Source organism: Colobus angolensis, unplaced genomic scaffold (genome assembly GCF_000951035.1).
Source record: "Colobus angolensis palliatus isolate OR3802 unplaced genomic scaffold, Cang.pa_1.0 Scaffold58, whole genome shotgun sequence".
Lineage (NCBI taxonomy): Eukaryota > Metazoa > Chordata > Mammalia > Primates > Cercopithecidae > Colobus > Colobus angolensis.
This window is the reverse complement of record NW_012119376.1, coordinates 974,189-996,931: the sequence shown is the minus strand read 5'-3', so window position 1 is coordinate 996,931 and position 22,743 is coordinate 974,189. Positions and strand designations below refer to the sequence as shown.

Sequence of the window (22,743 nt, the reverse complement as noted above, 5' to 3'; positions counted from 1 at the left end):
GAGTTGCTCTTTATTGTTAAAAGTTAATTTTTACTTACCTTTTTGGTTACTTTCAGATCAGAAAGTATGAGTCTAACTAGATGAAACTTTATTGCAATAACAGTTTAAGCATGTTTAAATATAGTATTACATAGTACACAGACATAACCAAACACATATTCCTTTTCTAACCAGCAAAAATTCCAGAAAACTTGTAGAGTTCCTCATCTTCTGTTGTAGATGTTTTCAGTGTCTGGACAGAGTTCACAGTGCCAAGCAAATGCCCCTCACCATCCTGCCCCACCCACTTGGAAACTTGAAAGCTGACTTAGGCACCTTTGGTCAGCACTAATCCAAACCAGGGGACACACAGGCATCCTCGGCCAGCACCTTGGCACCACGCCTTCTTTCTGATGGCTTTGATTCTAGCAGCACGCACAACCTCTGCAATTATGTGTGACTTTAACTAATTACCTGTCCTGGCTCTGTCCAAACCCCTTTCCCCTAACCCCTGGTTCCCTTCCAGTATTCTAGTTCATGCCTAAGGCCCTACCTTGAGGAATCCTCAACAGCCCTGGTTACAAACAAAATAACTCCTTCTAGGAATTCTATTCCGCCTGCCGAGTTTGCTCTGCTAGGTATCATGAGCTGTTCTACTTCTCATCCAGCCTAAGTTTGACCGTAATACCGGCCCAGCTATAAAACACACTCATTCACTTGGAATTGCTCTGTGTTCTTTTTAATTAAAAAAGACTAACACACACAGAATATGAAGTTTGAAAATGCATCTTTTTCTCCTTCCCTTTATAACTGAACTCAAAATAGCCTTCATCCCACTCGCCCCTTCAGAGAAGGAGCTGGTTTGTTGGGGAAGGTTTTGTATTTCTCTCACCTACTTAAGGCCCTGCATATATACTTTTTCCAACTTATCTCAGTAAGCTGATTCTCCCCAACTCTTGCTTTATGAGATGACCAGTATGTCCAACAGAACTTTCTGCAATATTGGAAATGTTACAGATGTGATGGCTATAGAACACTCAAAATGTGCCTCTGAGAAACTGAATCTTTTACTTTAAGTTTAATTTAAATTGCTATATAGAGCCAGTGGCCCCTGTACTGGATGGCACAGGCAGGCTCTTGGTATCCCCATGAAAGGAGATGAAAGCAAGGCTGTGCTTTCCTTGCACAGAACTGTGCTACTGATTCAGCCTCAGGTGTTTACCCTGAAGCTGTAAATCCAGCCACTTGTTCTGTGAATCCAGTGGAAAGATTCCCCAGTTCAAATTCCAGCTTATCCATGTTATCTGTGTCCTGAGTTTCAGTTTCCTCATTTGTGATAGTTACCTGATGTATGTAAACAGGTTGCTGGGACAATTAACTGAAACAAAATGGATGTGAAAGCACACTGTAATCTAAATGAACACCCTACAAATATGCAGTATTTATGAAACACTGGGATTAAAAGTACTGTAGAACCACGTGTCAATGTACAGCTCACGTTCTAACCATTTAGCTATGGATGTAACGGGAAAGAGACACATTCTCTCCCTATGGATGCTATACTGTATCAATTATATAGAAAGAAGTGGCAGTTTGGACAACACATGTGCAGAAAGGACACAAGAGGTGGCAAGTAAAACGCCGGCATTCTTTCTCAGCAGATGTAAACCTTGACTAATTGCTTACCAAACGCACTGGGAGTACAAAGAAAAAAATAAAGCTTATTCAATTGAAAAACTTGCCCTTTGGCACTGAATGAGGTTTTCCAGATCTCTTTCCAGCCACTTCTTCTCTAGATTCAAAACGCCAGCAGTCATAGACATCACCCATGCCTACATTTCCCCTGAGCCCTCAAAGATGAAGGTGACAGTCTGAGTGTTAGACATGGCCATGGTTTATTTAAAGATGCGACACATTTCCTCCAACTTCAAGTTTCCCTCAAAGACCAAAACATTTCCCTCAAAGACCAAAACACAAAGCCTCTCTTTTTTATGCTTATTTCATGAATATCTTTTCCCAAGGCTTTATCTTGAGTTCCAGATTCGTGTGTTTAATATACCTAGCCTAACACTAAGTGCAAAGTTGGTCCTCAGAACTAAATTAGTTATATGATAGTGAACATTCTTTAATTTCTTCAGAGAGTCCTTAATGAATTCAAGTTCATAGTAATTTTTAATCACCATAACTATGTATTTCTTCAATATGGGCCTTAGAATACAAATATTTGTTTTCATGATATAATAATAAACTTCTGTAAAAATAAGACTGCCTTCCCCAACAGACTATAAACTCTTTGTGGCTGAGGGTCAAAGCTTAGTTATTAAAAAAAAAAAAAAAAAAAAACTGTGTGGATATATACAACATCTCTTATCACCATGCACTTGATCGGCTCTGGCTGTTTACTGATGAGCCCAATCTTTGGTTGAAACCCGATGCACTTTCTGGCCACATCCTTAAAACAACTTAGGACAGCTTTCTATTATCTGGCAGACCACCATCGATCCTAACAGAACTGACAGAGCAATGGTCCTGATGAGAGTCAGTCTGTTCTGACTTCACATGGAGATTGCATTTGAGTCTTAAATATGATGCTGTTTCAACACCTGTCACCCTGGAAAGATAGTAAGTCTTACCCCAAAACATCTCAGGACATAATTTTCAGTCCCCTTGATTCTAAAAATACTGAGTGATACAGATCTGCCAGTATGCCAAAGAAGGCTTGTGCCATCTGCTTCGTTCTGCTCATGTTGATTATTTTGGGGATGAGAGATGATCAGACTGGAAGAAGAACATATATATATATGGTAACAGCCAGGAAAGACTGTGTTCCCAGGGGACAGGAGTATACGAGGGTGGAGGGGGAAGTCAGAACACACGTGTAGTTCCAGGACTTCCCCAATGCTACGTAACACAATCATCTAATGGGGGCACAACTGCTTTACAACATTCTTAAAATAAACTGTGACTTTTGGCTTCTATTTCTATTGTCCCCACTGAACCAATCAATGCAAGACCCATTTCTGAGAGGAAATTGAATTTCCACTTTTGGTCTTCCAACACAGTTGTTTTTCTCAATATCAGTTCTTTGAAGGACTTTGGTAGCAGTCTCTATCAAATTTTTAAAAAGCTATTTAGAAATGTCATCAGTAGAAAGGTGATGTCCAGAACCTCCAGGTAGTCATGGCTGCCACGTCTGCGGACCTTACTCCCATCATGGCCTAAAGGCAAGGCCAAAGCTTAATCCACTTGCTGTTTCCTTCTAGTGCTACTTTCTCTCACGCTTCTGGCTTTCTCCCTCCTGGAATGTCCTGGGAACCCTTAGTCTACCTGGCAAATTTCTACTTTTCTCTGTCACTCCCAGGCAGAGACATGAGTTCCTCCTCCACACAGTGAGGCCCAGTAGAGATCTCCACCTTAATGTGTTTGAAGAGCTTTCATTCTAGTTTATCCTCATTGCAGGAAACACTACCTGCCCTTCTATTCTGCTCTGAGAGAGCCACCTGCTGAGCCATCAGGTTTGTTGCCTATAGGTTCTTTTCAGCTGTCACCTTGAGAGACTGAATTTTGTTAACCCAGTGACTATGCTCTTACTTTCTAAGAAATGAGGCTTAAGATAAACAAGAAAGACAAAGTGAATTCTTTCTTTAGTATTCAGGGAGAAAATTGAGAAAGCTGTCCAGATGATGATGCTACAGCTTTGGAACATCAAATCCACGTCCTAGCCAGAACATCTGCAAAGGGACAGGGTGTGTTCTGTTTACAAATAGTGTAACATCTAGTTAAAGATGGCCAATTGAATAAAAGCATGTAGCTCTGGTCTTTCCAAAAATTCTACTAAAACAGTAATGGTGGGATTTTTCTAAAACACAGCCTAATATAAAAGGGGGAAAACAATAAATTTTGGAAGCTAAAAAGCAGGTAAACAAGCAGTGATCAACTTGGCCATCCTAAGAAAGCTAAACTTTAAGCCAGCAGTAAGAGGCAACAAAACAACTTGCTATACCCTGCAGCATCTACCATACGTCTCCGCAATTTGGTACAGTAAGTACTTCTGGAAGTGAGGATGGAAACAGGTATGAAAGCAGCAGGTGAAAGTCTGTTACTGAAGCACTGAGCCCTCCTGACCTCTCCTGGTGCCTGCAGTGGGGCACTTGCCCTTCCTTCCCCTAGCACAAGTGCTCACTATGGAGAGTGTATGAAAGTGGGGGAGTATTCTGACACAGGGTGAATGTCCCCTCTCTCAGGGCAGGAGGATGGAGGAGTCTTCCCTGGGAAGATGACCAGCCCAAGAGAAAAGAGCAAACCATAAGGACAAAGGGGGATTCCTCCAGGGCTCGCCACCTTACCCTATACAAGGCTCCAGCTGACAAGCCCCACCGAAGTATACAAAGCTCCCATCAGGTCTTTACTGGTTCGACTCACAAATCAGTAGGCCAAGGATCACCAGAAATCAGAGGAAGGCACTTAATAGGGAAAACTGACACAAAAACTAACGGGGAAAAAAAGGCTATGGAGGGAAGGAAACTTCAAAAAAAGAATCATTAATATCCTAGAGAGAACAGAGGTCCTTAAAAGAAGAGCAGGATATTATTTTTTAAAGACAACAACACCAACAAAAAGGCAGTGGCAGTGCAAGACCCCAGGGGCTGGGACAGGCATTTGAGTCAGACTTTCAAGGGGAACACTTGAGAACCCAGAGAGCATCTGAGAGTCAACACCATGAAGCAACCTCTTATAACTCAGCTAACATAATCCAGAGACTAACATTCATTGACTAAATGGTTAAAATATGTATCATTACGCCAAAAAACATGAAAGGAGAGGGGATGATTTTTCAGGCTAGCCCCTGACTGCATCTACATGGAGATGGAGTGAGGTGGTAGAGGTAGGTAGAGGATGCCAATAAAACATTCAAGAGGGAAGGGATGACTCCGATGAGCAGGGAGCTGGAATCTGACACCACAGAAGTGCTTCATCTCTCACAGATCTGGGGCCACTTCCACCACCGGCCTTCCTCATCCGTACAGCACGGAAGCAAGGGGCTGGTGCAGCCAGGATCCCCACGAAAGGGCCAAAGGCCTTCTTCCAGATGGGTCATCCAGTATAGTACCCACCAGGGGAAAAAAAGAGGAAAAGAAATACTGTTGCATACTCTTAGATCTTTAACACGCCTCCTCACCTCTCCCTACCATATGTATTGTATTTTTAAATAGAAACATTCACAGAAAAAAAACACAAAACAACAACAACAACAACAACAAAAAACCAAATGTCTACAAGTAAGTAAAATAGATGTGTGCATTGAGAAAGGCAAGGGTTAAGCCCAGGCCTGGTTCTCAAGCTGAGATGGGACTGCCTTGTTTGAAGAGGACTATTTATTACAGAAGACTCTCAGTAGCCTGGTGGGGGGTGAGGGGTGGAGAGCAAATTCCAAAATCCAGACAAGAGCCTTTCGTATTAGGGGAAGATTTTCTAATCGTTATAGTCAGGAACGGGGATCATTCCTTTATGACAGCTGAAAATATATCCCCCTCCTCCCTCCCTAGAAACCCTTGAGTCTCGCCTTTAGGCCCTTTTAGGGTCTGCTTCTATAGCTGATGGCGGTGATCTCTTTTCCTGGGACTTTAACTATAGGACATGGAGGAACTGCAGCTCTAATTAGCAGCAGGACCTATTATTTTTCCAATAAGGTTACCATTCAAGGGAAAGAAAAGCCTGTTTCTTTCTCAGGAAGTGCGTGAGAATATAGGCTCACACTGAGAAGAGAAATGTGAAAAGCATATTAGTTACATTGACCATGGGATGCCCGGTTTGTGAGTTAAAATGACCTGAATGACCTTGAAGGATCTGAGATCTAGAAACGATGCTCAAGACTTGGGTGGACTGTTTGATCCTAAAATAACATATCACTAAATAAACAGAAAAAGGCCTTGAAGTGCAGATAACTACATGGCAGCAAGGCATCTTGACAGTGGAATTATAGATGACCTCATTTTTTAATTTTATTTTTTGAATATCTGCACTTTCTAAAGTTTGATAATGACTATTTAGGCTGAGTCTAGGAGTATACCAGGTTGACAAAAGGGAGGAGGTATATTGCAGACGCAGAGGGGAGAATGGAGAAGAAGAGCTCGGAGTCATGAAGCAGTATGGGGCATTGTGGAACACATGGTGCAGACTGGCTGGGATCAACAGGAGAAGGGCCCGATTCAGAAGACCAATAACAGGGATAGCGCACCTGGCAGGGGACATTGGGTTTATCCTATAGGGAACTGGGACCCAGTGAAAGTGAGGATGTCCCATCTACAGATGAATTGCAGAGAGGAAAATGTTACATATAATCACTTATCCTTCCCACATGGTAATTCAGTTACCTGGAGAGAACAGCAGATTGAAAGGTACTATTCTGAAATGCTAACTGGTTCTTTTTACATGAGATGAACCCAAGACCAAATTGGATTGCCCTAGACACAAATGTGATGGGCAGTTTTAAAGTAACATGCAGTATTTTTTTCAAGCTCGATGTAGAACTATCCAGAACTTATAGTAAACTGTGCACATGCATGGTTATGTGAGAAAAGTGAAGCTGCTGCACCTGTTCCAAAGCTCACTCCACTTCCTCCAGAAGCATGCCTGTCTGCCTCTCGGGACACAGGCCATATTTTATTAGACACAATTATTGCCAGAAGCTTGAGAATTTTCTCTTTGCTTTTCCATGTCATGTCCAATAAATTCAAAGGATGCAAAGCAAATTGTTTATCCAGGAATACTTAATTTGAGAAATAAAGATATTTATCACTGGTCCTTTAAGATTATCCTGGTTCTTGATTTTTTTCTTTTTAAACTGATTAACATTTCATCGGGTTTCCATTTTAAAAGAAAATGGCACTGAAGGGACAAGGCAAGTTTTCCAAGCGACAACACTGGCTTTTCTGAAAGGGGAAAGGAATGTTAAGGAAATGGGGGAGAAAGCTTAAAAAGAGTGGAACACTAGCAAGCAGGGCCTCTTCTCCTTTTCACCTTAAGTCTTTTTTCTCTCCCATTCACAGCTTTAGGTCCTTTGTTTGTTTAACAAACCATTACAATCATACCCAGTTCACTGGGGGAGGAATGTGAACTCTCTGAGTAGCTGTCCTTGCAATCCACATGTGTGGTCCATCTCCCGGCTCATCCGCAGGCGGCTTTCACGTGCTGCTCTGCGCTCCCCGTCACCCTGGAGGCCAGCACCTTGCTCACAATAAGCCTCAATTTCCCACCGCTGCCTGCTCGCAGCTCCTCCCCAGCAGCCGAGAGCAATGTCTCAAGTGGCTCTTCCTCCCCTGCTTGCCTTGCAGTCATACTGTCCACCCTGCTTTGGCTGGCTCCCTTCAGCTCCTGAGACAGACAAGGCCTGCTGTGTTAGCCACCCCCAACCTGTTCGCCTCCCATGGACTCGCCACTGAATACTGGGCAGACACATTCCAGGATCTTCCTGGCTAGCACTCCTAGTCTTCTAATGTCAGGTGCACTGTAAACAGAAGATACAGGCAAGACTCTCCCCCACTTCACCCCGACTCCCAGCCCTAACTAGAACTGCTAGTGCCTCTCTCAGGTCCTAGTAGATATGTTGGCCCTGTTGGGATTAATTTCAATTTCTTGGTCAATAAATCAAAATATTTAGTGACAATATTGTATTTCAGTAGGAGTCAGAATACTATTTAATAAACTATTTCAGTTGAGCTCATAAAGCTTTCTCATGCTATTCTAATAATTTCCATCTCACAGCCCTAAGAGATAGGTAGAAAAGCATCATTGTCCCCATTTGACAAATGAGGAAACTGAGGCTCAGAGGATTTAAGTTTACTGTCCTTAAGCATGGACTAATGAGATACTGCAAAGTAATACACTATTCTAAGCAAAGCGCCTAGCATAGAGTGAGTGCCCCAAAGGCATTAGCTTCCATTAATATCATTATTTGCTCCCAGGTGTTCTGAACTAAGCCAAGTGCTCTTTCAACTTACGCTTTGCCATCCCGTCTAGCCACACTGTCTACGTGAGCAGTGAAGTTCAGCTTTTACAACAGTGTTTTCAAATAAAGCCTCAGGAAGTATGACTGGATTGCCTCGTGTGGCTGGGATGTGACCAGCATCTTTCCCAGGCTTATCTTTCAGTCTACATCTGCCACAAAGAGAGGACAATCTCTTACAAATCCTGTGTACACAAGTTAGGAGTGTTGGCAGCTTTCTTCTTTTGAACTGACAGGGTTGTCATCAGAAAATTCCATAGATCTATGTGTATTACTAGGCTGTGGATGTGGGACAGCAGAGGTCATGAAAAGTTGCTAACTGCATCATCAAATTCCCTGAAACGCATGTGCACTGAGCTTTAAAAAATGAAAGGGCTAAAAGAACCCTGTTCTCGGGTATTTTGCAGTCTGTGGAGGAAATGTGTTTATTTTCTACTAGAACCTTTTTGAAGTACCCTGAACCTCCAGCATGTTCTTGCCTATGATGTGTTTCCAAGCAATCGTTAATAAACATGCCCAACTAGAAATAATCTTAAAACATGCGCACCTACTGAGTGACAGGAAACATCTGCTGCGAGGCAGGGACCGAGTCCTCCCAGAAGTTTGTCTGAAGATTCAAACCTGTGAGAAGAGACCTTGTACATCGTCAGGGAATGAAGCTAGGAAAACATTCCTCCATTATGCTACCCGCTGAGCTTCACTTCTAGAGCACACACACAACTGGCAATGTGCAGAGGAGATTTTCTAGTGTTTTTTCATGCGTTTTAATAGATGATCTTTAAGTACTTATATCCTTTGTCCTACTTGCAACTGGATTAAGAAAAACTCTCAACTTTTCCCCTGCTTTCTGCAAGTGGAACAAAAAGAACACATGAAATTGCTTACATAAAATATTCAAAACAGCACTCAGAGGAAATGGTATTTTTTTAAACCAACAGTATTAAAATACCATAAAACAGGTATGCAAATCTATGCAATAACAGAACCTAAAACAAATTCTGAATTGAAAGAAAGTCAGCAAATAACCAGTTGGCACTCAACAAAGGGGCTCCATATAAATAAATATTTATCAAATTTGCAGTGCAAGAAGGTTGAAGTCTCCACATTGAATATTGAATTAAATGGTTACTAAACCTGGCTATGCATTAGAATCAGCAAGGAACACTTTTAAAAATACAGATTCCTCGGTGGCCACAGGGCAAATCAGTGCAGACTAACACAGCATCACTGGGACCCCAAGAATTTATGTTTTTACCAAATCTACGGAAGCCAAGTCTACAGCCAGCTTTGTGCCACTGAACCCTGATGAGCATTTGGAAACCAGCATTTCTGTTCACCAAGTAATTATCAAACTTGGCTTCTTCCTACCAAGACTATTCCAATCAATTGCTCCTCTTACAGGAAAGCTTTTCAGAATTTTCTTAACTAGTACAAAGGCAAATCTGTTATGGAATGAAGCCAATTAATATCTCACCTAAGTGATTTATTCACTTGCCTATTTTCTTCTGTGAATTTGATCAAAAAGGCTATGTCCATTTATTTTGTATGATAACATCCTTTTAAGTTAAAAATGGAAAAATCAAGGCCATTTTTGGACAACTGTTTTAAAAATAATGCATCACAATACAGGAAAAAACTGGAGGTGAGCAGGTTATTTGTCTGAGTCATTTAGGGAAATTGTTTCCAACGTATTCCTTGTTTTGCTTGTATAAACACTTTACAAATCATCTTCATGGTCCATCTCTTTTCTCAAAATGCTCAACATTTATTGTGGTGGTTTAATTGGGTGGTCTCCAAAGGCTTGTATAAAAATTTTTTTGAAAGAGCTTTAAAAAGACATTAAAGCAAAAGAGTAAAATTCTTCCAGATGATTCTTCCTTTGCGCCTACCCATCTCACAAACAGACAATACCAATTAATGTATTCAAAGAGGCAGCGGTTCTTCTGCTTCCCAGGAAAGGGTGCACATAACGTGAGGTACGCAAGAAGTAGCTTAGCTTCATTGTGAAAATATTCAAATTATCACAAAAAGAAAGCGATTCCTTTCTGAATTCAACAATACTCCTTGGCCTCCGAGGGCTCACACAGGAGCTTATTCTTAAGCTGTTCAATGTAAGCAGCACTCGTGAAAGAGGAGAACTCTGGCAGGGAGGAGATCAAGTCCCTCAGCTTTTCCCACCTGCCATCTCTGCACCAGTCTAATGCTTAAATAGTTAACAATGCAACAGAGAGCCCAAGGCAGGCCCGACCTGGGGGGAAAATCATGTGCAGTATATGATGATTTAATAAAGCAGAGAAGAGACAGGAAAAATAACACATCTCAGTTTGACAGGATGCTACTTGCAGACTGCTTTTCAGGTCAGAATTTAATTTCTAAAGCAGAGGGAAAAAAGGGTTTTCATAACGTCAATTATTCTTTTTTAAGTATGTGGTTAAAAGTGATCCTATAAAATTAAACAATCCTACAGATAAATGTTTCCGAGTTCCACAGTAACAAGAAGAATCACATTTTTCTAGGAGTGAAGACTGGCAGATGGTAAACAGATTAGTTAATTGTTTTAAATGAAGGGGGAAATATTTTTTGGTAAGTGTGTTTGTTCGTTGATGACAAAAACCAAAGTTTCACGAATCTAGGGTGTATGAGTTCCAGGATGTGTTTTTGCTGTCACAATATGTTTTTCTAGGCATTTGCTTCTGAGAGCAGCATTTAAGAACGTGTCTTTTTCTCTCTTAATGAACTGGTTTAGCCGCCTGCTGGGCATTCACTGAAACCCACATTGAACAAAGGGATTTCCTTCCAGTTTCAGCTCGTTCACTTCTAGCGACTTCTGGTTTTACTTAAGCAAATTCTCCAAACTGACTTTTTTATTTCTAATGATTTGAGTGGGAAAGAATTGGGCAACCCTCAAACACTGGGAAGTCTGCCCTGGTTCTCAGTGAAAGAATCCTCTAGACTGACCATGTACAAGGTTTGTTTTTGAAAAGTCTCTCGAATATGTTTTATTTTCCAGATGGAAAGGAGCCCACCCGGTTTGGTAGATTACAGACAACTAAATTTTATTTCAGCAAGATGGATCATGGTGAACAATGAGACTACATCTTTGAAATGAAGACCCTGAGTGGGATATTCAGATTCACCTCCAAGCAATGATGTCATTTTAAAGGTGACACTGAGGGGCATGGTGTTAAGGGGTCACTCGAAGTTGGAACAGATTTGTGGGCCTGGCAGCTGGTCTTCTACCTTCTCCCATTATACATGATCTCCCTGGGGGACCCCATGCATACATAACCCAAGGTTACAATTACTCCTTGAAGTCAGAAGCCTCCCAAATCTCTATCTTCAATCCTGAACTTTCTTTCAAATTCCAGACTAATACATCTACCTCCCTCCTGCAACTCTCGGATACCTTGCAGTGCCCCTTCAAGGTCACATGGTGGGCTTCAAACGTTAACACACAGACTTGCTCCTCCTCCAGCACTGCCTGTTCTAATGGTACCGTTATGCAATAGCCATCGGGGCTCCCGGATCCTCACCAGGTGATGGCTACTGTTTTAGGAACTTTACTTAATACCCTTAACAACCACATGAGTAGGTAGCATTAACCCTATTTGACTAAAGGGGAAACTAAGGCTTAGAAGTTGTGCCGATTTGCCCATCATCCTACAGCCAGCAAGCAGTTAAGCTGGGCTATGAATCCAGGGTGCATGTCAAAAGTCAGCCTCTTCCCATGTCACTTCCCAGCCTCTCCAAACTTAGAAGCTCTGCAGTCTAGATTGTTCTCAGAGATTAAGCTTTACAACCTTATTGTCTCTCAAATCTGTTTTCTTCTCTTAATTCCTATAGCTACCTACTGTTCTAGTGATGTTTTGCCTTTATTAGGGCCTCCAAATTGGCATAGCACGACAACTTTGGAATTTTACTTTGTTTGAATTCCCAATGATTTTCCTTTCTAGCTCATTTAAAACAGGTGGCAGCCTTTGTAATCCCTTGTATTTTCATCCAGCTGAAGACAGAAGCATCCTGAAGAAGTCTGTCTTTGTTAACAATATCTAAACCTAGAGAAGAAATTCTGCTGGAACTTCTGGGAGGGCAGAAGGAGAAGCAGAGGAGAAGCTGCCAAAATGACACTCTCCCTACCATCCCCCCATGGCCAACCCCCCCATCCCAGGGCCTGATAAGGAGATATGTCAGCCCCCAGCAAGAGAGGCCCTTGCACCCCTCTGTTTCCTAAGGCAATGAGTAGAATCCTTGAGAAGACAGCTACATGAAGAGTGTGCCTCGGGAGGCCAGACCTGAGGCAGGAGGTTTCCAGCCCTCACTGGCGACCCTGAGGCAGACAGCTACAAGGATTCAATAAATCACTGCTTTGATAAACTGAAGGTCAGAGGTGGGTTCCTCATCTTCCAGAGGCCATGAAAATCTCCAGGTCCTAGGACACACTCCATGGGGGAAGGGGAAGCACCTAAAACTTACTGACATGAAATTTTCCTCTAGGTTGGCAGAATGGGAACTGGAGTCCGTTTTCATTACGGGGAATGAAAACATTAATGCTTCTTGCATACTTGACGATCTGAGGTGAAATGCAGACTTGTGGGGCACCTCAATAAAGTGCAGAATCTTAGAACAGTGCATATCTGTGCTATAGACTAGCTACAACTGCTGGAACTGGAGCTGATTTAGTTTTCAAAGAAAGCCACCGCTTGGTTAGAGAGGAGCACGGACTCTGCTTAGGCTCTGGTGACCCAGGGCAGAGGGGTGGGGTGGCGGGGAGGGCAGCAGGCTTATGCTTTAAAACCCTCAGGCAGATAGAGAAGGAAGGAAGGAAACAAGGGCAGATGTTAGAGTATACTCACAAGATTAACTCCTCTGATTCCTATGCAAATACCTAGAAAGGGAGAGACACACAAAGTTATCTTTAAGGTCTTTATCATCAGCTCTGAATTGCTAAAATAAACAAAAACACCCAAGTAGCGGGGGGAACGGAAGTCTACTTGGAAGAGGAAAGAGAACAGCTGGTGCTGCTAAAGTCATGAGATCCAGGACACCCCTGTTTCCCAAGCCTGGACGTGCCTCCCAGCGTAGCATGCTGGCACAGAGCGGGAGGGATGATTTCCATAAGATGGAAATGATTGTGTGCTGGAAAATGAGGTGCTTTATGGGAGAGAAGATTCCTAACCCAGAGGAAAGGATATAAATCTTTAATATGTCAAATTTGTTGACTGTAAGATGTTGCAGTGATGATCGGTACTTGCAGCACTAAATGGGCATGTCTAAGGGGTCCGGGCTTTGAAATCAGTCATGTCATCCAAACAAATTCCACTTGAGCTCCATGGCTGAATGTCTGAGACCTTCAAAAGAAGCTTATAAAGGCCCTGGTGGAAACTGAAGAGGATTTTAGATACGCCAAAGACGTGCTGGCCATTACAGAGACTAGAACTTTTAGTGCCGAGAGCTCTGGCTGGGAGAACCTCACATTCCCAAGAATCAGTAACCAGGGACCCCATTTTCCTACCAAGTAGGCACACTATTAAATCTGATGGGCATGTCCAGGGGAAAGATGACCTGGGAAAGGAGTTGCCCGGGGAGCAAGTGCCCTGTTGCAGAGGCAGAGATTGCCAAGATGGTTTGCTAGGGATTGAGGCACAAAGCCCCCTCTATCTATTTTAGTTATAAGGAGGTGCGAATACTGTGTTAAATTGTACCCAAGAAGATAACTCATAAGGCAAGGAACATGGAAGCTAGGGTGTGTTGGGCAAGTAAGCAGAGGTTGCTTGCTTTACTGAAAGTGGGGCTGCTCTGGTCTCTCAAGGGTCTAGCCTTGGTTGGCACATGCTTCCCTTGTCACACCACACAGGTGAGACCAAGAAGGGAAGACAGAAAGAGACAGTCAGTGAACACCTGCATGGCCCAGCCCTAACCCCACCACTTAACATGGGCAACTACCTACAGGAGGCTACTTTCCAATCTGTGGTGCCCAGAAACTTGGCAGGGATAGGGGGTTTGCATGGGGAGGGATCCTAGAGAATGGAGAACCAGTTCACTCTATTGTATTGTCCCAAACTCAATTTTCATGTGGCTTCCTTTAAACAAGCCACAAGCTTAGTGTGTCAGTTACGTCAGTGGAGAGAGAGATTTCTGCACGCTAGAGGCAGATCCATATTGCTTCCCCAGTCTCTCTGTTTTTGGATGGTTCCCCTTCATTCTAATCACAATGCTGCTGCCAGGGTGATTCTTCTAACATGCAGATATATTCCTGTCACTTGCCTGTTTGGAATTCTTCAATGGTCCCATTAGGTTTCTGTCGACTGCAACGAAAAGTCTTGTCTAATCAGAACCACTGAAAGCTTTTAATCAAGAGAGCAATATGTTCAGGCTTGTGTTATAGAAAGAAACTGAGAGAGCAGACATACAGATTATCCTCCTGGATTTATGAGTTATATACATTAAAATGGCCAAACAGTAATTCACATAGCAAAACAAACAAAAAACCCGACTGTGCGCGCGCGCGCACACACACACACACACACACACACACACACACAAATAAGTGCAATAACTGAACTCCGAAGTTCAGTATACAGCTGTTCACAAAGCATTCTAAATCTTCCCTGACTTAGAACAACATCTTCGTGCACTCTGATTTGAATATGTGGGGCAAATGAGAACCATTTTAGGGAAACAACATAAGATGACTATGATCTTAAGGTGGTTTCAATTTACATGGTGATTGTGTGTTTTATGAATCCCCTCTAATTCCTACTGCTGGAACAAAAAGTGAAAAATTAACTTGGTAAATGCCACATCATGGGTCAATTAAGTTATTCCCCAAATAAAGTATCCTTTTTTATAGTATAAGCATGTATAATTTCTAGCATTTTAAACATTGATAGAGAAATGTACTTTTTTTCTAATTTTAATATTTAACACTCCTATGTTATGATCCCCAACTCCCTTCATCCCACCACTGATTTCATTTTAACTTTTTGTTTGTTCATGGAAGGAAGTAAGGAAATTTTAATGATATTCCTTAGATAATACATTTTCTTACCTAAAAGTAGTACAATAATGAGTTTTACTCTACCTCAGTCCACTATGCGGCATGCACACTCTACTTAATACTAGGTTGTGTTCCTACAGTTAGTTAAAAAACCCAACCAGCTGGTAGAAAGACAGTGTGGTCTAGTGTACAGGGCACTGGCTTTGGAGTTGGATGGATCTAAGTTCGAATGCTGGCTCTGCTACTTGGAAGGTGTGTAACCTTAGGTAAGTTGCATAACTTCTCTAAGCCTCAGTCTCCGTCACCATAAAATGGGTATATCTATATATCTTGCAGATCTGCTCTACGATTATGCATAACACATGTATATTTAGAGGCACAAGGACTGGTACCAAGTCCAAAATACATGTACGAAGTAGATGTGGCCTGTGAATAAAAAGTGTTAGGGCTGATTTTACATGATGGGTAAGCTCACAACTAGGAAACATGAATAACTTTTTTTGGAGTAACATATATATATATAGTAGAAAGTCAGAGTATACATAATGGATTTGCTTCAATCATGTTTCTTTAATGTGGATCATCATGACACAATTCCGTCTCCTAGCATGTGTTTATAAAATAAATGTCTACTATCCCTGTGCTTTCACATTTTCTCACATATTCCTAGATTCTTAAGCATCGTAATCCTATTTACTGAGATTTTAATGGCAATATCATGTTTAACTAGAGAAAACAGTTACAAATGGGCCTGGCATGAACTGGTCCTGCAGGTGCCATAAAGTTACTCAAATGGTATAATGAAGTGATTGAGGGCATTTGGGGATTTTGCTACATTTTTTTCCTTCTGAACATATTGGTGGGGGTAGTGGACTAGTTTTAATTAGAATCGTTTGGAGAACAGGAATCCAAACACACGACCTAATATTCTCCTGGTTAGCCTTCCGACTGGGGCAGCTGTGGACAGCCTTCCTAGAAGTCAGCCTCACGATAAAGAATAGAGCGGGAAGTGGTTTATCTAGTGAGTGGTTTGCGGGGGGAATCGAATGTAAGATGGGACATAAGAAAACTTACAAAGACAACTGGAATTTTTAAAAAATACACCATTATGACCTTCAAGGATATTTTGCAAAGAAAAAAAAAAGTCTGGAGAGAGGCCAAGAGTTATGGTTAAGCAACAGCACTGCAGCTGCAAAACAAGTGAGGGCTGCTTTAGGGTGACATGGCCTTGAACCTAGAATTAATGTATATGACAGGGAAAAACAACAACCATGTTAGATATGAAATTTAAGGCTGGGATTTGGAATCATTATCTTGAAATAGGCGGTTAAAACAAATCCTAATCTTTACATGAGTGGTAGAAAATAAGAAATAAAAACTTCTGATATATAATGGGCCCCTGCCAACCATGAATTCCCTCAAATAAACACTGGATTGAGCGACATAACCTATTTCATAACTCTAGAAAATTTGGCAAGCTGAGAATCATCTCACATTATGATTTTAGAAGAGTGGTTTAGAGACTCTGAATTGTACCATATGTTACGTTCTGGATGTCTGATTCTAAATAGTGGACCCTATCTCAGTTTTTTTCCTAATATTTCTTTAAGATAAAACCATTTAAAAACATCTTTTTAAAATATAACAGAAAGAGAACAAGAAGTTTCTAGTGAGCAAGTCATGATAAGTAAAAATCAACTGTACAATGCCCATGATTTCTAATTTAAGACAAATAAATAGCAATGATCATTCTTAGCGTGTCCTCTTGATTTTTTTAGAGTGAAAAACAGGCTTTCATTTAAGTCCACATCTTAATCCCCCAACCTTATTTTCCCCTCAAAGCCTGAAGTTCCTCAAATGTAAATTCTCTCACAGAGTTTCTTCTGGGACATAAGCCCCTCTCCTGTGGAGGAGGCCAGGGCTCTGGTTTGTGCTGCAATGTGAGGAGAGAATGAGAACAGAGCCATGACTGATGGCGGGAGTGCTGGGGGGCAGGAGTTGGAGGGTTCGGCACAGACGTATTTACCTTTCTAAGTGAGGTACAGATGAGTTTCAGATGTGACACGAGACAGAAGCCACATTAGACGTGACAGCAATCCTAAAGAAAAAAACAGTATCAAGAGTTTTTTTTTTTTTTTAAAGCATCAAGAAAAAAAACACATTGGTACTATTAATGCTGAAATTTACCTAATCAGAATATGAGTTCAAGGATACTAGGGGTCCAAAATCTCTCTCCATCAACATGCTATGCTGTAATGCCATATCCCAGCATTCCAGAGGCACACATTTAACTCCTTAGGGGGTCTTTAGTTTTAGAGACGCTATACAGTGATGTGGTGAAGACCACAGGATGGTGCCAGAAAGCTTAGATTTCAATCTTGGTGCTACCTGGAGCCACTTAGAGACCTCATGCAATTGGTTTTCTCTCTCTACCTCAGCTTCTTCTCCTGTAAAATGGCAATAACGATTACAGCCACATCACAAGACCCTTTTGAGAATTAAATAACCTAATTTGAGATAAATGCTTGACACTGTCTGGTAAGCAGGGAGTATTCATGTATTTGTATTTATTTTTCAGAGACCCCAAGTAAAAATACCTCACAGCTTCAAGCAGAAATTACAAGATAATCATGGCTGGGCACAATCCCAGCATTTTGAGACACCAAGGCAGGAGGATTGCTTGAGGGCAGAAGTTTGAGACAGAAGCCTGGGCAACATAACAGGACTCAGTCTCTACCAAAAAAAAAAAAAAAATTTAAAGATAATCAGAACCTTTTTAAGAGTGTCAACTAATCTTTTTAAGAGTGTCAACTAAGAAGAACACTATTCCTTTGGGTAAGGGAAACAAGAACCTCAGCAGGGATGAGGGTGAAGAGGGGGAGGGAAGTAAACACCACTAAAAGACAAAATATGGGGGGAAAAAACACCCCACTTTGGCTTGACTTCAAATTTTTTAAAAAGTCAAGACCACTATTATCAGCAGAGGCCTGGAGACAAGAATTTGCTGTGCAGACCCAATCATTCACCTTGAGATAAGGAAAAGGACAGAAACTGGACAGCAAATGATGAGAGGGCAGCAACGAAATGTTTACAGACTGAAAAGAGATGGAAATATAGCTTTCAGTGAAAATAATGAAGACAGGAAATAGATCAATAACTTAAACCCATCAACCCTCACCTCCACAGATATAAATTCATTACTGATTAGCAGTGTAATCCAATTGGATGAATACTTGAGCACCAACCCTAAGTAACCTCCTTCTCTGAGTAGCCCACATTTATGCCTTGAACAAAAAGGCTGCTGTTGTATGTGTTTTTAAAATAACAGAATGATATGAATTTGAATCTTACTAATGCAAAAGACATAAACTTTTAGGTATAAGCTGAGTTGGGGTTTTTCCTCCTGAATTGAGGTTTTTCCTTCAGAAAAATGTCTCACTAAAGGAGACAATATGTAATGTTGGAAAGTAAACATTTAAACTACTTAAAATGTACTAAGTATTTTAACAACCTCATTAATATATAAATGATTAATTACAAATGATTAGGTATCTAATTATTACAGATGAGCTTTATAATAGTCATATCTGATCTTATACAACTGACACATTAATTTTAAATAGTTCTGTATTTCAGAATAGCTTTCTTGCAAATAAATCTAGTGGTAAGGAGGATGTCTTGTTTTCAACGGCTAGATACATGTTTATTAGGGCTGCTTTATTTGGTCAGTCTGGGTGGACGGGAAACTGTCTAAGAGGGAAATATCTGGTATTTTTCTACTAGGAAGTTAGCTTACGTAGATTAACACACATGTAAACAAACAGACATAACATATGTCCATTCCCAAGCTTATTTTGAGGGTTTGACTCTTAAGTTACTTGAAATTATTCTTCTGGGATATTACAGCAGTCTTCAGTCTAAAGAAAAAGGCTCTTTTCTGAAGAATCACATAGTTGAAGTTATCTGATTCTACAAGCAGAGCAAGAACACAATTTTTAACTGCAGTTACTTTCCTGGCCTGTCTGTAGTTCTTTTTTTATTAATGTAGACAAAGATATGCCTCACTGCTGAAAGCTGAAACATCAAATGGAAAAGATGCAGTTTGATTTCCTACATTCCCTCCACTCTCTGCCTCTCCCTACTTCGGTATAAGTCACACAAAATTACTTCCAGAAACTGGGAGGATTGAGCAGTCAAGTGATGAAGCCTAAAGTGCTATGCTTCATGCTTTTTTTTTTTTTTTTAAATCTTCAAGTTAATACTTATCAGGGTGACAGTCTACCAATGATCAAAGTCATAGTAATTTTTCTGTTTCATGAGAAATCTAAAATCTCAGAATCACAACCCGCTGACTCGATCTTATTTGTAACAACCCATACAAGTGCCCCTTCCTCTAGGAGATTCCTCCTGCAATTCACAAATGTGAATTTCACCTCTACCATTAATCAAAACAGAACTGCAAATAAGTTTCTTTAAAAATAATCTTGGTAGTGAACATAAAACAAAAATAACATGGAGAGTAAAGTATTAGCCCGCTCCTGTACTTGTCTGCTTACTTACTCCCTCCTACAACACTTTCTAAAAATTTCCATTATGATTTTAAGATGTTATTTTCCCAAAAAATGTTGACAATAATTTCCCACTTCAAGCTCTGGCTTTAAAAAGAAATAGGTTATAAGTTGAGAATAGCTAAAAAAATTGTTTTTGTCCTAGGGTTCTGTGAAATCACACTAGTCAGTGCTCTAGAATCAAAATTTCCCTTAGACTTTTCACTAAGAAGCAAAGCTGTTTGTTTGCTTTATCTGATAAGGAATTCAAAACATGCAGTGGTAGTAAATCTGGTTAAAGAAATTGTCAAGGGAGGTTTTGAGTTTTGCCATTATTTAACATTACATCATAGAATTAAATCATGTAAAATGGCAGCCTTATCCATCTCAACCACTAAATTTGGTCAAGTGAAAGTCTACAAAATTCTAAATGAAAAACTTTTTCATCTTCTTAATGGAAATATCTAAACATTACATTGAGGTTTATTTTTAGGAAAGAATAACAGAGAAGAGAGCTTGGATCTGAAAAGAAAAATGCCACACACTGGTGATGCTTCTTTTAGAGGCTGTGAACTGCCTGACAAACTTGCTAAAGCAAAAAAGGGCGTAATAGTTCTCCACAGAGGAAGAATTTTAAAAAGCAGTAGCAACAATCAGGTAACAACAGACCAATCAGGTCCTCCTAAAATTTAGTATTTGCAGTTGAAACTGGGATAAATAATTACTTTCTAAGGAATGTAGAGAGAGCCAGCAATCCCTATTCATTCAGCTCACATTTACTGAGCCAAGAGCTCTGCTAGGCTTGAGATATAAAAATGAATACAACACAGCTGCTTTACTTCCAGCTAAAAGAATACACCTAAATAAAGAGCTACAGGGCCATGTGTTAAGTGCTATAATAGAGGTGTACACAAAGGGCTGGGGGCCAAAGGAAGAAGCCATAAATTCTTCCTGGGAAATCAAGCAAGTGAGGGGAGATGTGAAAGAAGGTATCTCAGAGATGTTTCCTTGTGATAAACTCAAGACTTTTTCTTTAGTGTGTACTATAAAGGTGGTAATTTTAAGACTTATCAACTATTGCAATGCCAGGCGCTAATCTTGGTCTACTAGCCAGTTTCTGTTTGACACACACGTCCAGTTACAATATCCTAGGAATATAAATATTTTAAAATAAATATATTATTGTAATATTTCCATGCAATGCACACAATCCAGAATGGCATGAATCACTGGCTTGAGTGGAATATAGCTTCCAAGTTCAAAGATGTTTTAAAATATAACAAATGAAAGATGAATTTTAGAGAGTTTCCATATAATATCAATAATGCTTACTGTATCACTGTTTTCTTTTCTCTCGAGGCAAAAATAAAAGAATCACCTGATTGTATCATGGTTAATATTTGTTTTTCTCTACTTCTGTGTTTAAAAAAAGAGGGAGGGTAGAGAATCAACTTCTACTTAACATTATTTATTATGCAGACCATATTCCTACTTATAACATAGTTGTGACAAAACCTCCATTGTTCATTACACACTAGCCCCAAACTTGAGTAATTCTAATGTAAGCATGAGAAACTCCCGTCTCCTTTGGGGTGAATTTCCCAATTCCTCTGTGTTAAATTGAGGTCTAATTTTCCCTGTGCCTGGTTTTCACAAGAAGGTCCATTCCACCCCATGTGCTCCTTTTCAGCTGTCAATAAACAGAGGCAGTGAATTCCCCATGGCTTCACAAAGCTAGTTAGGCAGAGCCATTCATTCCTTCAGGAAAACAGGGCATTGATTTCAGCGAGTTCCCAGGGAGCAGCTGCAACAAAGAGATCAAAGGCCCACCTCTCTTTCCCTCCATTGCTTTCATTAGGCCCAGCCCAGACAAACAGCGACAGGTTTCCTTGAGACAAGGAGAGGGCCCAGCAGACCACCTCATGGTTCAATTCAAATTCATCCGTTTCCTACATTCCAGTGACAGTCCAGAATGCTAACCATGACAAACCAGCACAATCACACAGCATAATATACTGCTCGCTAGTTCATCCAAGGTCAGAGGGAGAAAACAAGCACGGGGGGAAGTCCTCTGCTTCTAGGGCCTGCTGAGCTTCAATGGCCCCCTGACATTCCATAAATAAACTTCTCCCTCTCACTCTCCCTTTCTTCCTCCATCCTACAACCCTACAAGCGACGGTCTCACTGAACAATCTGCAACTTCTTTCATGTCACCATATCCAAACTATATGGAAACTTTATTCTCAGTTGAATAGTTCGTTTTAATAGTCAGAGGAAGCTGGCTATACATGCAGCCTCTATTAGTTCACTGCTGTGCTAAAGCCAGTCTGCTACACCCAGTAAGCTACTACAACGTGATGAATTCAGAGCTGCAGTTTCTAGGGTTACCTTAGTAAGGGTTGATCTCCAGAGCTGCAGTTTCTAGGATTACCCAAGGGGTGATCTCCAGGGAAGGCAACACAACTTAAAGATGGAGTTAGTTTGCATAAATTCTGTTTGTACAACAAAAGTGTGAACAGAGATATAATAGTTTTTTTTTTTTTTTAATTGGATCCAGGTAATCACCCAAACTGGTTAATCCAAGCTCCTGTGTGTATAAATGAGTTGTGTGTTTGTTGGGATGAGGATGGTTAGTTAAGGAGAGAGGGACAGCAAGAGGGACTATGAAAGAAAATGAATTATTCTGACTGGTTTACCTACACGGAACAAATATAATTAAGAGGTTTCAAAATTCGCTGTTGAATTCTGAATTGCTTATTTCACACCTTCATGGAAGTCTATGACAGAATGCTTTTATTTCATTGTGCTCCATTCCATTTGTCACTAATCCTGAGTACACATGGGAATCGATGGGTTAAGTTTCAAAATTGTGAAACCAAAAAGAAAATAAACAATATTGGTATGAAAGGTATGAACCCACTGGGTAAGGCAGAACACAACCTTCCCATGTGCCCACAGGCGTCAGTACTAACCTCGGTAGTGGGGTGGAGGGGCGGTCACCAGTGACCTCCAGGGCCATCTATTCACCGATTACTCACCTTGAACTGTCAAAGATGCTATTTTGTATAGAGAGCTGAACAGCCCTCAAGGAGAAAAGACATTCCTTATATTCAAATTAGGACAGAAATGGACTTTGCATATACAGAACTCTCAACTGCACAGGAAAGGTAGCCTTGACAGAAATGGTGTGACAATTAATTAGGAACCTTAAAGCT

The 22,743-nt window shown here is 40.8% G+C and overlaps 1 protein-coding gene across 16 annotated transcripts in view; it reads right to left on the bottom strand.

The window, feature by feature from the left end:
• PLAGL1 (pleiomorphic adenoma gene-like 1) overlaps window positions 1-22,743 on the bottom strand; it is a 43,413-nt gene that overhangs the window by 9,826 nt on the left and 10,844 nt on the right. For 2 of the 16 annotated variants that reach the window (XM_011962014.1, XM_011962021.1), the window contains exons 1-4: window positions 17,008-17,079; window positions 14,249-14,303; window positions 12,838-12,869; window positions 8,532-8,605 (exon numbers count right to left, since the gene is read on the bottom strand). Coding sequence is in view for 1 of the 16 variants with exons in the window: in XM_011962019.1 (XP_011817409.1) it covers window positions 8,536-8,552 (17 nt within the window). In the remaining 15 variants the exon portion in view is untranslated. Of the gene's footprint in view, window positions 1-8,531; window positions 8,644-12,837; window positions 13,087-13,232; window positions 13,357-14,248; window positions 14,377-17,007; window positions 17,082-22,743 lie in introns of those variants that run through there. The other 14 variants (XM_011962013.1, XM_011962026.1, XM_011962018.1 and 11 more) reach the window with 12 other exon arrangements.